The 15,647-nt window shown below is 44.3% G+C and overlaps 1 protein-coding gene across 10 annotated transcripts in view; it reads right to left on the bottom strand.

Moving 5' to 3' along the window:
- The window catches only part of ANKRD6 (ankyrin repeat domain 6), a 229,443-nt gene that overhangs the window by 94,927 nt on the left and 118,869 nt on the right, over positions 1–15,647 (bottom strand). For 2 of the 10 annotated variants that reach the window (XR_007152004.1, XM_047857751.1), the window contains exon 1: positions 3,480–3,504. Coding sequence is in view for 5 of the 10 variants with exons in the window: in XM_047857754.1 (XP_047713710.1) it covers positions 3,480–3,599 (120 nt within the window). In the remaining 5 variants the exon portion in view is untranslated. Of the gene's footprint in view, positions 1–3,479; positions 4,273–14,079; positions 14,159–15,647 lie in introns of those variants that run through there. The other 8 variants (XM_047857753.1, XM_047857755.1, XM_047857758.1 and 5 more) reach the window with 6 other exon arrangements.

Genomic DNA, 15,647 nt, shown 5'->3' with positions numbered 1-15,647 from the left:
ACTAGGTAAACAAAATGTGGCGTATCCATACAATGAGATACTATTCTGCAATAAAAGAGAATGACATACTGATGTAGGCTATAACATAGATCGACTCTGAAAACATTATGCTAAGTGAAAAAAGTCAGACACAAAAGGCTACATACTATATGATTCCATTTCTGGGAAATGTCCAGAAAACAGATATTTAAATTTTTTTAGGTTTATTTATTTATTTTGAGAGAGACAGAGAAAGCATGAGTAGGGGAGGGGCAGAGAGAAAGAGGATGAGAGAGAATCCGAAACAGGCTCTGCACCATCACTGCACAGCCCGATGCAGGGTTCAAACCCATGAAACCATGCGATCATGACCTGAGCCAAAACCGAGAGTCAGACACTTAACCCACTGAGCCACCCAGGCGCCTCTAGAAAACAGATACATAGAGACAGAAAGTAGATTAATGGTTGCCAGGAGCTGGGGGTGGGAATGGGGAATGACAGCTAATGAGTAGAAAGTTTCTTACTGGGATGATGGAAATGTTCTAAAATTAAAACACGGTGATTATTGCACAACTCTGTAAATACATCAAAAATCACTGAATTGTATACTTTAAATGGGTGAATTTTATGACATGTAAGTTATACCTCAATAAACCTGTTTTTAAAAAAAGCAAATGACGAAGTCTGTTTTAAAAAGAAAACTTTCGGGGCGCCTGGGTGGCTTGGTTGGTTAAGCGTCCAACTTCGGCTCAGGTCATGATCTCATGGTCCGTGAGTTCGAGCCCCACGTCGGGCTCTGTGCTGACCGCTCAGAGCCTGCAGCCTGTTTCAGATTCTGTGTCTCCCTCTCTCTCTGCCCCTCCCCTGTTCATGCTCTGTCTCTCTCTGTCTCAAAAATAAATGAATGTTAAAAAAAAAAAAAGTTTTAAAAAAAAAAAGAAAACTTTCAGGGCACCTGGACAGGTCAGTTGGTTAAGTATCCGATTCTTGATTTCAGCTGAGGTCATGATCTCACAGTTGGAGATCGAGCTCCATGTCAGGCTCCTCGCTGAGTGTGGAGCCTGCTTAAGATTCTCTCTCTCCCTCTCCCTCTGCCCCTCCCCTGCTTGCACATGCATTCTCTCCCTCAAGAAAGAAAGAAAGCTCACGTTAGAAAGAAAAAGAAAACTTTCAGACTATGAGCTAAATGTTTATCAATAATTTGTTATTATAACAATCCTGAAAAGATGGTATCATTAAGTCTTTTACAGTAAGGAAACTGATGCTCTAAGAAGTCAAGCAAGTGGCACAATTAGCAAACATAGCCAAGTGAAAATATGTGAGCATGCACCCTAACTACAGAGTTCATGCACCTTCCTGCAGTTGTGATTGCCCAGACCCTGAAGAGCTGTGGGCGAATCACACCAAAGCCTGAGCTATGGCTCTCTTCACCGTCAGTTCCATACAAGCTTATCACCATTTATGTGCAGGGCATTGTTAGGCCAATAGGTGACCTCTGCATAGCCCAATATTTTGTCAGAGACAAGCATTGTGATATTGTTTATAATGAATATATATTTGGTTTTAGTGTCCGTTCCTGGCTCACAGCTCCCCAAATCCTTGGAATTTCCTAAGTGATAAATCAGAACAACAGGAGCATCTTTTTTTACAGTAGCTGGTCTTTGTCCTCATTCCTGAAATAGCTCCGGAGACAAAAAAGTGAAAGTAATGTGTTCTTCATAATAAGCCCCTTTCAACCACACCTGAATTTATGTTAATGAGGGAACTTTTAGAAAGCCCTAAGGATGCTGCTGGTTGCCAGGGCAACCTACCATAATTAGATGGTCACATTTTCAGTCCCATCTCCTGACCTCCAGGGAGAGGGGTGAGGCTGGAGGTTGAATGTCAATGAGCAATCAGCCATGAAGCCTCCATAAAAATCCAAGACAAGCCAGAAAACTTCTGGGCTGGGGAAGACATGGAAGTTCCGGTAGGGTGGTGCACTCAGAGCGCATGGAAGCTATGTAGCCTTTTCCTCATACCTTGCCTTATGTATCTCTTCTATCTGGCTGGTCCTCAGTTACAACCTTTCACAATGACCTAGTAATTTGGTAAGCAAAATGTCTTCCTGAGTTCTGTGAGCTGCTCTAGCAGATCAGTCAAACCCAGGGGATCGGGGGATTGTGGGAACCCTCAATTCTGTGTTGGTCAGAAGCACAGGTGACAACCTGGACTTGGCGGCTGGCATCTGAAGTGGAGTGGGGGGAAATGCAGTCTTGTGGGACTGAGCCCTTCACCTGTGAGGCCTGATGCCACCTCCAGGTCGACAGTGTCGGAATTAACTGCTTGGTGGGGCCAAAAAAGCACACATCAGAATCATAAAATGCAGAGACCGCATGCGAGTAACTGAAAATGCGTGCTGGCCAATCTGTGCCACAGGTGGTCAGACATTAGCATTTGAAACTTAAGCTTCGCTTCTCTCCACAGCTATGTGGGGTGGCCTGGAGGGTGGGCTTTGGAGCCAGACTCTGTAGGTACAAGTAGCAATTCTGCCACCCAACAGCTGAAGAACAGACCCTGAGCAAGTAAATCTCTGTGCCTCAGGCTCTCTACATCTCTACAGTGGGGATGAAAAAAAGAACCTTTTCTAGAGGACTATAAAGTCCTTAGAGCAATACTAAGTGCTCAGTAAGTGTCTTCCATCAGCATTATTTCATCTATATATTTTAACTTGTCACCTATGCAGCCTGACTTTCCCCACTTTTGCTACAATATCGCCCTTTAGCCAGTATGTTTTCTCATCTACCGTGGAATTATCTGTTTCCTGACCCATATGAAATGAAAGCCCAAAGAGATGGTGGCCGTCATCTGGCCCAAGTCTGTTACTGTACAGATGGGAACAGTGAGGTTCTGCACAGCCGATGGGCTGCCCTGTCCCTGTACAATAACGAGATTACTGTACATTTTTTCCAATAACTTTTTATGCCCCCCAACTTCTCCAGAGACACCTCTTGTCCATTTAGCTAAAGAAGTAGGTGAGAAAAGGCCATACTGTGATTTTAAAGACTGTCAAATGCTAATTACAAGTCACTCCAGGGGCACCTGGATGGCTCAGTTGGTTAAGCATCTGACTTCGGCTCAGGTCATGATCTCATGATCTGTGAGTGCGAGCCTCACATCAGACTCTGTGCTGACATCTCAGAGCTTGGAGCTGCTTCAGATTCTGTGTCTCCCTCTCTCTCTCTGCTCCTCCCCCACTCTCACTCTGCCTCTCTCTCTCTCTTTCTCCAGAATAAATAAACATTAAAAAAATAAATAAATAAGTCACTCCACTTGAAAGATAGCATTGAAAGCATTTTAATCCTCCTTCCTGCTTCCCAAACTGCCACCACTGGAAAAAAGAAAAAGCTAGTTCCATGAAAGCTTCGAACCAACACAAAAGTTGTACAGACAATGGTTATTAAGAGGTAGGCTTTTTCCCAGGGAATGGTTAAAGTGTTAGTTTTTTTTTTTCTTGTTACCTTGGTAACTGCTACCTTGGCGCCCTTGTTGATGAGCTGAACCACATTCTCTGCTTGGCCTTTGTACGCAGCTATGAGAAGGCGTTCAGAAAGTGCAGCGACCGCATCCTGCTGGCTCATGAATTAGGAGAAAAAGAGGTTTTCAGGAAAGCAGTAGACAAGTTCCTTCAGCTCAACACGATGCCACTGGCCCGGGCAGGCACCCACGGGTAAAGACGCTCCCGATCATCAGAAGGTGCCTGTATTACTATGCCATCTTCGGGACCTAGGGATTACAAACAAAGTTGCCATCAGCACCGCTCAGCACACAGGACAGGCCACACACCTCCTCTCTCTGATTTTAGGGCATCTGCTGATCGCTCACTGCAGGGGACAGAAGCTGAGTGAAGACAGGACGAGCAGGAAGCACATACTCTGCACACCAAGCCCCTGAACTTGCGAGTAGAAGGCAGCAGATGTGCCAACCTCCCTCCCTTCTTCCTCCTTCAGGGACATTCTCCAGAGGACTATGGCCAAAACTGTGAGGTCTGCTCTGTACTTCCATCCCGGGTAGCAGAGGCCTGATATAACCCCATCAACATCACCTGGGTTCCAGGCCTGCCTTTGGCAGGTAACTGTACTGCGCATGATGACGAAGGGCCTTCTGGCCGTGTTTTGTGGGTCCACCACAGCCGACATGCTGATTCCCCTGGCAGGTGAAGATGCCCACGGACCACCCCCCACAGACACCCTCAGGGGTGGGTTAAACCCTTGGGTGTTCTGCCAGCATTTACTGCAGGTTTTTTGCTTCATCCTTGTCTCACTGGGAACAGTGCAGCTTCCTGAGTTCTGGGACAGACCAAGAACTGGGCACAGGCCCGGGCCATCGCCCAGTTCCAGTTACTGCCGGAACAACCCACCTTGGGAACAACGCGGATGCTAGAAACCCTGACAGTGCATACTGCCAACCGCATCAGGAGGGCCTGGTTTTGTTGCTTCCATGCTTAACAAGAAATAAAAGGCCTACTGAAACCACCTACAGGACGCAAAACCCCAGTCAGAGCAGTGGTCTAGAGGTAGTAGTAACTGTAGTAAAATTAAACTCTTCTTTCCACCAAATGACAAATGAACACAATTTTAAAGACTGACTTCTCCCAGGAGCCCTGGGCCACCATTAGAGCAAACCAAAGCCATTGGTAATTTATCCAAAGTAAAGTGTTCTTTGGAAGGAATGCTTTCAAGAATTGAACCCGCTCAGGGTGCCTGGGTGGTTCAGTCGATTAAGTATCCAACTCTTAGTTTGGACTCAGGTCATGATCTCATGATTTGTGAGTTCAAGCCTCACATCTGGCTTTGTGCTGTCAGATTCTCTCTCTCCCTCTCTCTCTCTGCCCCTCCCCCATGTGTGTGCATGCTCTGTCTCTCTCTCTCAAAATAAATAAACTTAAAAAAAAAAAAAGAATTGAATCCACTCCTGCTAGGACAGCAAGTAAGTGAAAGCTTCTTTGTGTTTTGAAACATACTTATTAAAAATACCTATGGGGCGGGGCGCCTGGGTGGCTCAGTCAGTTAAGCGTCCGACTTCGGCTCAGGTCATGATCTCGCGGTATGTGAGTTCGAGCCCCGCGTCGGGCTCTGTGCTGACTGCTCAGAGCCTGGAGCCTGTTTCAGATTCTGTGTCTCCCTCTCTCTCTGACCCTACCCCGTTCATGCTCTGTCTCTCTCTGTCTAAAAATAAATAAACGTTAAAAAAAAAATACCTATGGGGCACCTGGGTAGCTTAGTCAGTTGAGCCTCGACTCGATACAGGCTCAAATTGTGATCTTATGGTCCTGAGATCAAGCCCTGCATCAGGCTCCACTCTCAGTGTGGAACCTGCTTGGGATTCTCTCTTACTCTCTCTCTCTCTCCCTCTCTCTCTCTCTCTCTCTCTCTCTCTCTCTCTCTCTCTCTCCCTCCTTCCCTCCCTCCCTCTGTCCCTCTCTCCTGCTCGTGCACTCTCTCCCTCAAAATAAATACTTTAAAAATATTCCAATACATGCAAATACAAAGAAAATGCTGTGCCAAAAGGACTGCACTCTTCACCCCAGACCCTATCACACATTCTAATTTTGAAGGCCTGGAAGATACAGACATCTTTTACAGTTGCTTCTAGGCAAACCCAATGCTCCTTTCAACCTCTAAGATGAAGGAATTGGCCATGAGACGACTAGGAAAGATCTGGACTCTACGTGCCTTGCTCTAACTCTTGTTCACCATGACATTCCAGGCAATTCATTTTGTCAACAGCTCTGAGAGGCTGGGGTTAAATGATCACACATAAAACAGACACATACACACACACACACACACACACACACACACACACACACACACACAAAGAGGACCATGGTGGGATTAAAGATGGCAGTTTACTATGTGAAAGTATTGGCCAAAATGTGAATAACTTCAAAAAGGTAATTATTATCCCTCCTGCCCCAACTTGTTAATCATCAACTTTTCTCACTTCATCTGTATGTTGCCCAAAATGTGGTTAAAGAATAGCAAGGAAAGAAAGAACCTTCAAATCCACCTGCTCTGCTCATTGGAAATGCAATAAACCCGGAGAAGGTATGCTCCAAAGAGAACTCCTCTCTTAGCCATGGTCAGAGACCCCTGGGATGCATGAGGAATCTCGGTTGAATGAATGAGCCAATGAAAGAATCAAGCTGCAACTCAAAACAGAGAAACAGAGCTGGAAAATCCACTGGAAATTCCCAGGGTCCCACTGAAAGACTAGTTTAAGCTTTATGTTTGCCAGACTGTTCTACAGTGTAGAAGTTGTTTTTGGAAACGTTGGATACATTCTCTCTTTATTCAGGTAATCTGTGGTATCTGTAAACCAATTATACTGAGCTTCCCAATACTGGGTTTGCCCCAATATTGCAAGAACACTCCAGGCACAAATGGCAGGAAGCTACAATATTAGCCGTGACTTCCAAACTGCTCTCCCTCCACAACCACATTGTTCATTTACTCATTTGTTGTCTTTGCACACTCAGCCTGAACTGCCACCTTCCCCTGTATCCAAACTTTCCTTGCAGTGAGCATCTGAACGTCTCAATACAATGGCCCAATTCAGACAAATACTATTAAAATTTCACTCATTTTACTTCAGAGCTTAGCTCCTGGAGATAGAGACATCCTTGCTGCAAACTAGTGCAGCCCACCAGCTGAGGTCACAAGCTCCAGTCCAGCAGCACTGGCCAGTCTCCCCAGCAACAGATGCAGGGGTCAGCAGGCCTGTAGTACATGGACAGCCACTCCCCTCCTGTCCCAGACAATAAATTCAGCTCTCAGACACCCACTGCCATGGTTGCAAGCTACTGAGATAGCCTCGTTTATATAACTACCTTTGGTAAACAGCCCTTTATAAGTCTAGCACACATTACTACTCACTTTGTTTTAAGACAGAAAAAAACACTACAGTTGAGAAATATTGTCCAGACTTTTTTTTTCTTCAGTTACAACTACTTAAGAATGAAATGCTCCCCACTCCCCACCCTATCCCACCCCCTCCACCATGGCCAATACACAGCCTGCCTGAGGCACAGGGATTTGTTGCTCACAGGATTTTGGATACCGCTCCCACCACCCCCCCCCCCCCCAACTAGAATTACATAGAAAACTGCCTGCAAAGTCAGGAACAGAATCCCAGGTTTCCAGTTCCTAGTCTGTGGTTACCATCATCCCTACGTGCTTGGGATTCTCAAGTTCATTCTCAATTGAAATCCAGTAATAGCGTCACTGGTAGGATGCCCAGTATTCACCTACAGTTGCATATACACACAGGGTGGGTGGGAAAGAATCAAAGTGGCTGAGTCTTCTTTTCTGTTTCCTCTCTGTACCTCCATCCTTTTGGAGGAAGGGGCTTCTCATCTGAGACCTCTGAACTGACAAATCAGGAAGGCAGAGGCGGGTTGAGGGAGAAGAATAAGGAGGATAGAGGACCTTCACCAATGAGTGGGGAGGGTAGAGGAATAGAGACGTAGCAACTAGTCTGCAATCAACGAGTTAAACTTCACTGCCAACCTGTTGGGTACCTCGGCTGTAGCAGCCCCATTCCCTCATTCAATCTGAGCCTCCTCTTCCAAGTAGATCAGCTATCATTCAAGACACTTCCCACTGTTGGCGGTGAGGAATTTCTTCTGCCCTATATCTATCAATCACATCCTTCTTTGTCACAATGCTCACTTTCACAGCATTCTGGAGAAAAACATTAAATGCAAACATACTGCCAGCTCTTTAAGCAGAAATGAAATAAATCCATGATCATAAATATTCAATGAGCATCCTGAATCCAGAAAGGTATTTAGCTTCTAAGAAAGATTTTCCTGCTTTGTCCTAGCCCACCGCCCCATTTTCACTGCATTCCAATTTGCAAATGCTTTTTTTCTCTCATCACGAATGCTAGAGGGCCACACAGCTGCTTGGTCTGTGATGCGATCTGTTTTATTTTTATAGCAAAAGGTCTATGAGGTTTGCTTTTGCTGCTTTCTTGAGGATTTACAAGAAGTCTCCTGATACCAATATCCCCAAACTACTACATTCAGTTTCCTGACAGGCAACATATTTTAGAAGAGACCTGCAAACAGAAGTCCCAGCCAGGCATATGCATACCCCACCCAGAGACAGTCCACAAGCACCCAGAATCAGTGGTTAGGGGAGCACCATCAGTTACAATAATTCGCTTTGCTCCCACTGCTTAAAACTCTGTAGTGAAGAGAGATCGTACTCACATCCGGGGGTCTGTCCTCCCCATTCTACATGGTGTTCTGTTGCTGGGTAATTGCTGTCAATTATTTCCTGGAGACATGATTAGCTTCCTAGGGTTGTCACGCCCAGTGGGTCTGCAATCATTTACTTGCCTTTTTCCCTCGAGCTCTCTCTGCCAACTCTGGCCAAATCACATCTGAAAGCTTATTAAGACATCCATTCAGCTCGCAATGTCGTGGCTTCCTCCTAGTCTGCTCGTCACAGCTTCTGAAAGTCTTAGGGCTTCAGGTTTTGTCAGACTGCTCCCTTCTGCCGGCAGAGGACCTGTAACACTGCCCTATCAAAGAGTCAGGGAATAATTCACAAATGGGAGGAATGCTTTTGAATGAGAGAAATGAAGTCTGAACTCTGCCAGCAGTAATGCCAGGAGAAGAGAGGGATGTGCATGTTGTAAAGGAGGAAGAACGAAGGAGGGGTCAAGATCTATAATGAACCACCTTTCTGGTGACAACAGTCCACCCTCCTTGGCAGAGAGTTCCAGCACTGTGACTGCAGCCGCACGGGAGACAAGAGGCTGGGAGAGCAGCTGTTTCAGTGTTTGTAAGTCCAGAGTCTGTCTCACAAATGCTCCTCTGAGTCTCTGTGGGGTGGGGGAAGGGAGAAGACAGGGAGCAAAACTGTTCAAGTGCTGTCAGTGGTCCTAAACATCACAGGGGTGTCCTCCAGACCACTTGTAGAAGCAACAGAAAACTAACTCCCCAACTGAAGCAGTCCTAGAAAGGAAGAGTAGAAAGTCAAATTTCATTTTGACTTGAGCTGCATCACCACTTTTTCCTTATTTCTAAAGCAAGAATTATTGGTCCTGAAGATGGGAGAATTAATGTCAACGTAAACCCTCCCTGATCAAGACCTTGCCCCCATCTCCTTGAGGGTAGCAGCTCTTATGGGCAACAGGCTGGGATTCTGCTGTGGCCATTATCTGGTTTATACCAAAGGCAGAACAGCCAGACTCACGGCAGTGCGTTACAGAGAGACTGAATTCCGCTGGGGAGACAAAGCGCCAATAGAATGACAAGCTTATTTTTAGCATACAACAATCGTACTAGTTTATCCAGAGGTGGTGATTGCTGGATACTGCCATCACCCCTGGGGGACAAATCAGGTTAGAACAGAGACTAATGTGACTGACTCCCTACGTTAAAGAAACCGGCCCTGATGAGTCTCAGCGAGGGCCCAAAGGCCAGATGAGAAATGTAAACTGAATGTGACAGAAGTATAAAGAAAGGAGTGGTTACTTTTCTCAAAGCTTCTGGGACATTTCCTTCTTCTGAGAATATGTATTCCACAGGTAGGGACCCTCAACATAATACTATCAATGAGAACAGTAGAGCACTGGCCATTCACAGAGCCTGGTGTCCACAAATGCTATCTGCAAAACACCAGGACAACAGGCGCAGAGCAAGCCCATGACTCATTTTCTATACCTCACTATTGCAAAGGAACGTGTATGCTACCTGAAGTACAGTACTTCTGACACTTACTGAATCTTTGAAATAATCACCTTTGCAGGAGGCATATGGAAGCTGTTGCAGTAAAAAGCTGAGTGACATCAGGAAACCTGTGACATACTCTACCATAAAGAAAAGCTGCTACAAAATGTAAAAATAGTACCAGAGGCATAAAAATATCATTGAATGAAGTTATGACTGTCAGAAAGCTTGTGGTGTAGAGACCTCTTCTTTTCACATGGGACAATAATTACTTGTTGACTGCCCAGCACTGCTACATCACCAGAGCCACCAAGCTGGGGCTACTGAAATCACATATGCTGATATCTGCATGCTCAAAATCCAGAACAGGAGTCATTGCTGAGCTTTCTGCGGTCCTGTCTTTCCCCACATAAGGCAATCATGACTGTGTCTGTGCTCTTACAGTTTTCTATAAGCTTCCATTATGGGCTGATTTGTCTCCCCCCCAAATTCATATGTTGAGGCCTAACCCACACTGTGACTGTATTTGGAAATAGGGCCTTTAGGAGGTAATTAAGATAAAATGAGGTCTTAAGGGTGGGGCTCTGATCTGATAGGATTAGCGTCCTTATAAGAGAGACATCAATGGAAGTCTTTCTCTCCCTCTCTTTCCCTCATTCTCCCCCTCATCATACTCCTACCCACCTCACCCCCCACCCCCATTCTCAGAAGAAAGGCCATGTGAATACAGAGCAAGAAAATGGCCACCTGCAAGCCAGGAAGAAAGTCCTCACCAAAACCCAAACCCTCCTGGACCTTGATCTTGAACTTCCAGCCTCGAGAACTGTGAGAAAATAAATTTCTATTATTTAAGCCACTCAATCTATTATATCTTGTTATGGCAGCCTGAGCTAAGACAGCTCCCCTCATGGTGGAATTGCTGGCATGGACTCAAGATCAATATTCCTACTTAGACTAAACTCCTTGAGGACAGGAATTCTGTTTTGGTTATCTTGTATTCCAGTACCTGGCATGGTTCCTGGAACATAGCTCGTCTTTAGTGTTGTTATGTGGATGTCAGAAAAAACTAATAACTAATTGCTTTCCCTAGTCATTAACTGGTCTTCAGGAGCCTGTAGATCCCATGAGAAATAGAGAAGTGTCACCAAGTCAGCAAACCTTTTTCTCCTTCCCCCACAGATGAGGCAGGCTATGGCTCCTGAACCTCCAAGAGAACTAAACAGATGTAGTCCTTATCCTGTCTCCCTCCCTCCCCAAAATAGAGGACCACAGCTGCTGGGAGAAGAATTGCCAGCCTCAAGACAGACCCGACCCAGTGACACAGGTCTGTCAGCACCCCAAGGACTGGACAGCGCCACAACCCCTCCAGGAATTTTCTTCTCCCTACCCTCAACCCCTGTTGGGTAAAACCACAAACACTAAAGACAAACCAAAACAAGCAATATCAAATTATAATAAAACCAATCCCCACACATTAGTCTACCTTCCATGCATACATTTCTCCCTCCCACTTCTTAAATCGCTTTGATCAGGCTTCTTTCTGCCCCCAATTCTCACTAAACTGTTGATGTTGAAGACTGTGGGCACAAAGAACTATAGAATCAAGGAGAGGATTCTTTCTTGCTTAGTGTGCTATGGGTGAAAGGGAACAGCAAAGTTCTCACAGAAAAGGGTAGGTCTGGGATGTGTGATGGAAGATATGTAGGATTTTGTTAGGTAGAGAAGGGTAGAGGAGATAGGCTGAAAAAACCAGCAAGAGCAAAACAGACAGCGTGGTCTGCAAGTGCACATCATGAATGGGAAAGACACGCAAAGAGACTGTTGCAGCTGAGGCTTATAATACATGGGCAATGACCCAGAGATCACGTTGCAAAGTTGGGCTGTGAAAAAAATTTCATATCATGCCAAAGACATTGTTTGTATGTTGCATTTGTGATGGGAGCCCTAGAAGTTGGTAAGCAGAAAAGAAACTAGTTATTTTTTACTCAACTTGGAATTCAAGAATTCCAAGAATTGGATTAAGTATAATTATGGGTTGATGCTACACTTTCAAGATTGTAGGCACATGGCTTTCTTTCTATTTCTTCATTTATTTCTTCTTTAATTCCTTCCGTTCCTCTCTCCTCCTTTCTTTTTATGTTAATAGGTTTAGGTTTACAGAAAACTTAGCAGAAAGTACAAAGTTTCCATGTGCCCTCCACCCATTACTGCCCCCACCCCCTGCCAGTTTCCACACATTTTGCATTGGTGTGGAAAATGTTACAATTGATGAGTCAATATTGATACACTACTATTAAATAAATCCATGGTGGGGCGCCTGGGTGGCGCAGTTGGTTAAGCGTCCAACTTTAGCCAGGTCACGATCTCGCGGTCCGTGAGTTCGAGCCCTGCGTCAGGCTCTGGGCTGATGGCTCAGAGCCTGGAGCCTGTTTCCGATTCTGTGTCTCCCTCTCTCTCTGCCCCTCGCCCGCTCATGCTCTCTCTCTGTCCCAAAAATAAATAAACATTGAAAAAAAAATTAAAAAAAAATAATAATAAATGAATAAATAAATCCATGGTTTACATTAGGGTTCTTTGTGTTGTATAGTTGCATGGGTTTGGACAAATGTAAAATGAGGTATATACACCATTACAGTAACAAACAGAATAGATTCACTGGCCTAATGCTCCCCCTATTTATCCCTCTCTTCCCCCAACTCCTGGCAACCACCAAACTTATTACTGTCTCTATAGTTTTTGCCTTTTCCCAGAATGTCATATAGTTGGAATCCCACAGTTTATAACCTTTTCAGTTGGCTTCTTTCACTTGGTAATATGCATTTAAGTTTCCTCCATGCCTTTTCATGGCTTGATAGCTCAATTTTTAATCACTAAATAATATTCCATTCTACAGATATGTCAGTTTGTTCATCGATGCACCTATTAAAGGACATCTTGGTTGCATCCAAGTTTTAGCAATTATTAATAAAGCTGCTATAAACATTCATGTGCAGGTTTCTGTGTTATACTTTTTAAAAAAATCTCCTTTGGGTAAATACTAAGGAGTACCACTGCTAAATCATATGCTAGGAAATGTTTAGCTTTATAAGAAACTGCTATACTATCTTCCGAAACAGCTATAACATTTGCATTCCTGCCAGCTGATTTTACATTGACCTAATTGCCAAATGCAATGGTGACTTTCAGTTCTTACCTTATATGATTTCTCTGTTGTATTAGGCACTGCTATCGTTCCTTCATCACACTTCCTTCTCCTTTGGTTTCTGTGACCCAGTCTCTCTTCATTCTCCCACCATCCCTTAAATTATTTATTTTTCTCATTCAGGGGCTCTTCTTTCACTGGTCCCTTAAGTGCTGCAAGTCCCTGAGATTCTATCCCTGATTGCCTTATCTTCTCATTTTCTTCTCTGGAAAAATCTCAGTTACCCACCTCCCCACCCCCCGCTGCTGCTGCCCACATGCTCCTCTGCTGCCTAGATACAGACTTCTTTAGCCTCAATCACTTACTCTGAAGCTCCATATTTTAAGCACCCAACCATTTAACAGACATTTTACTTGGATGTCCCCCATCAACATGTTCACAACCAAATCATCATCCTTCTTTCAAACCCATTCCCCTTCCTGTGTCCCCATCTTGGTGAAGGACTCCACCTTTCATCTACCTGCCTACTTCTCCAAACTGGAACATGCCTCCCATGCCTGATTCTCCTTCCCCCACTTCCCCATTCCATAAATTACCAAATCCTTCTGATTTGAGACAGTAATGCACAGAGATTAAAAATGAGAGTTTTGAGGTCAAGATTGCCAGGGCTCAAATCTCAGCTCTGCCACTTACTTTGGGCAAGTTTCTAATGACTCTAAACCTGTTCTCTCATGCATAAAATAGAACAGTTCTTACCTCACTGGGTTGTTGCAAAGATTGAATGAGCTATTACACACACTATACAATGCCTGGCACATAGAAAGCACTCAGTAAATATAAGCATGGCTATATGATTGCTGCTTACAGGTGCTTTGATCTGTTCTCTCTTCTCTAGTTGCATTGCCACTGCTTTCAGTATGTCATTATTTATTTTTTTTAATTTTTATTTATTTTTTTAATTTACATCCAAGTTAGCATATAGTGCAACAATTATTTCAGGAGTAGATTCCTTGGTGTCCCTTACCCACTTAGCCCCTCCCCCTTCCCCCAACCCCTCCAGTAACCCTCTGTTTGGTCTCCATATTTATGAGTCTCTTCTGTTTTGTCCCCCTCCCTGTTTTCATATTATTTTTGCTTCCCTTCCCTTATGTTCATCTGTTTTGTATCTTAAAGTCCTCATATGAGTGAAGTCATATGATACTTGTCTTTCTCTGAGTATGAAATCATTTCTTACCTGAACTATCACAGTGGTCTCTGACTGGATGCTAAAGATGTTTCTTGAAATTCTGCTTGTGATCATCTAAACTTGGAAACTGGGATAAGAAAAGTGAAGTAGTTTTCAGCTTGTGAAATGGAAGCTGCTGATGCAGATGAGATTTTAACAAGGGAAAAGTAGGCCAGACTAATGTCCAGGATGCTGACAGTGAGTGTACTTTGGCTCACAGTACATCTTCAATAAAAGATAACTTTGCAGACATCAATATAACCTGCCTGGATAGTTGTTGGGATTTATTAAACTAGACCCTCAGGAAAGATAGAGCCATTGAGCCCATAGTGTTAAATTCTCTCTCTTTGGACTGAGCCTTAGAAGATCACTGAGCCATTAAGATGTAAGTTCCCCTTTCTGATATGTCAATGATAGAAGAAAGGGAGTAATGAGAAACTTCTCTTCTAGTTTGTTTCAAGATGGCAAAGATGGCAAACAGACAGATGAGCTGCACTGCAGGAGGAGTCATTAACACTGTGCCCATCTGCCAAGCAATAGTCTGCTAAGTGGCGGCACCTAGGTCTTTGGTACAGTTATTTTGCCTTTGTTTATGGACCTCTCATCCTCTGTGCCTCTGGACAAAGAGCATCTTATGACCAGACCATTAAGGGGTTATGGAGACTGTTAATCACAGGACAGAAGTTTGCATGCACTCCTTGTCTCAAGTCCTGCCCACTCCCTCCCTGACCTTAATATACGTGATCGCTGTCAGAATGCTCTTTTCACAACAACTGTGATAGTGCTTCCTCTTTGCTTATAACCCTCATGACTCACGTTACCCCAGAACAAAGTCCAGTGAGACATGACCTGGTCTTACCTCTCTCTCCAACCACCTCCTCTGCTGACACCCCACCCACCCACTCTGCACTCTGGCTGGCCACAAGTGTACTCAGAACACCTTAAAAGAACCATCCTGCCATTTTTGCTTATAATACTCTTTAGATCTTTTCCAAACTCTTTCTTATCCTTCAAACCTGATTCAAGGTGTCCTTCTCTCAGAAGATTCCTCCAGTGTTACTCTATCATCCAGGCTCCCAAGGCCCAAATCCAAGGTACTCTGAGCTCAAATCCCGGCGTGGCCACTTATTTTGGACAATGTATTTAATAAATCTAAGCTCCTTTCCTCAGGGTACCTGGGATGTGGGAAAGATCTAAAAAGCATTGTAAGCAAAAATGGCAGGATGGTGCTTTCAAGGTGTTCTGAGTACTGTGGCCAAACAGGAAGAATAACTGTTTTTACCCATTGGGCTGTTACAAACATTGAATGAGACCAATACAAAATAATGTAACGTTTAAACCTCACTGTAAATATTTACCAAACCGGACTGCAAGTGTGTGATGTCAGTACTCTTGGCCTCTCTTCCTACCTTCTGATTAAAAAGCCTTTCTGTTCACTTCCTCTTCTCTAAGGAGAATGTCCTAGCCTAGCCAGAAAGGCTCCTGGACTTTAGGATGCAGAATTAGAGACAGCAGAGAAGAGAAAGGAGAAGGTTGACTTGTCAAAGGAGGCCAAACTAATCTGTACAACAAAGAGC

The sequence above is a fragment of the Prionailurus viverrinus genome, chromosome B2 (assembly GCF_022837055.1).
Source record: "Prionailurus viverrinus isolate Anna chromosome B2, UM_Priviv_1.0, whole genome shotgun sequence".
NCBI lineage: Eukaryota > Metazoa > Chordata > Mammalia > Carnivora > Felidae > Prionailurus > Prionailurus viverrinus.
This window is presented reverse-complemented; position numbering and strand designations above follow the sequence as displayed.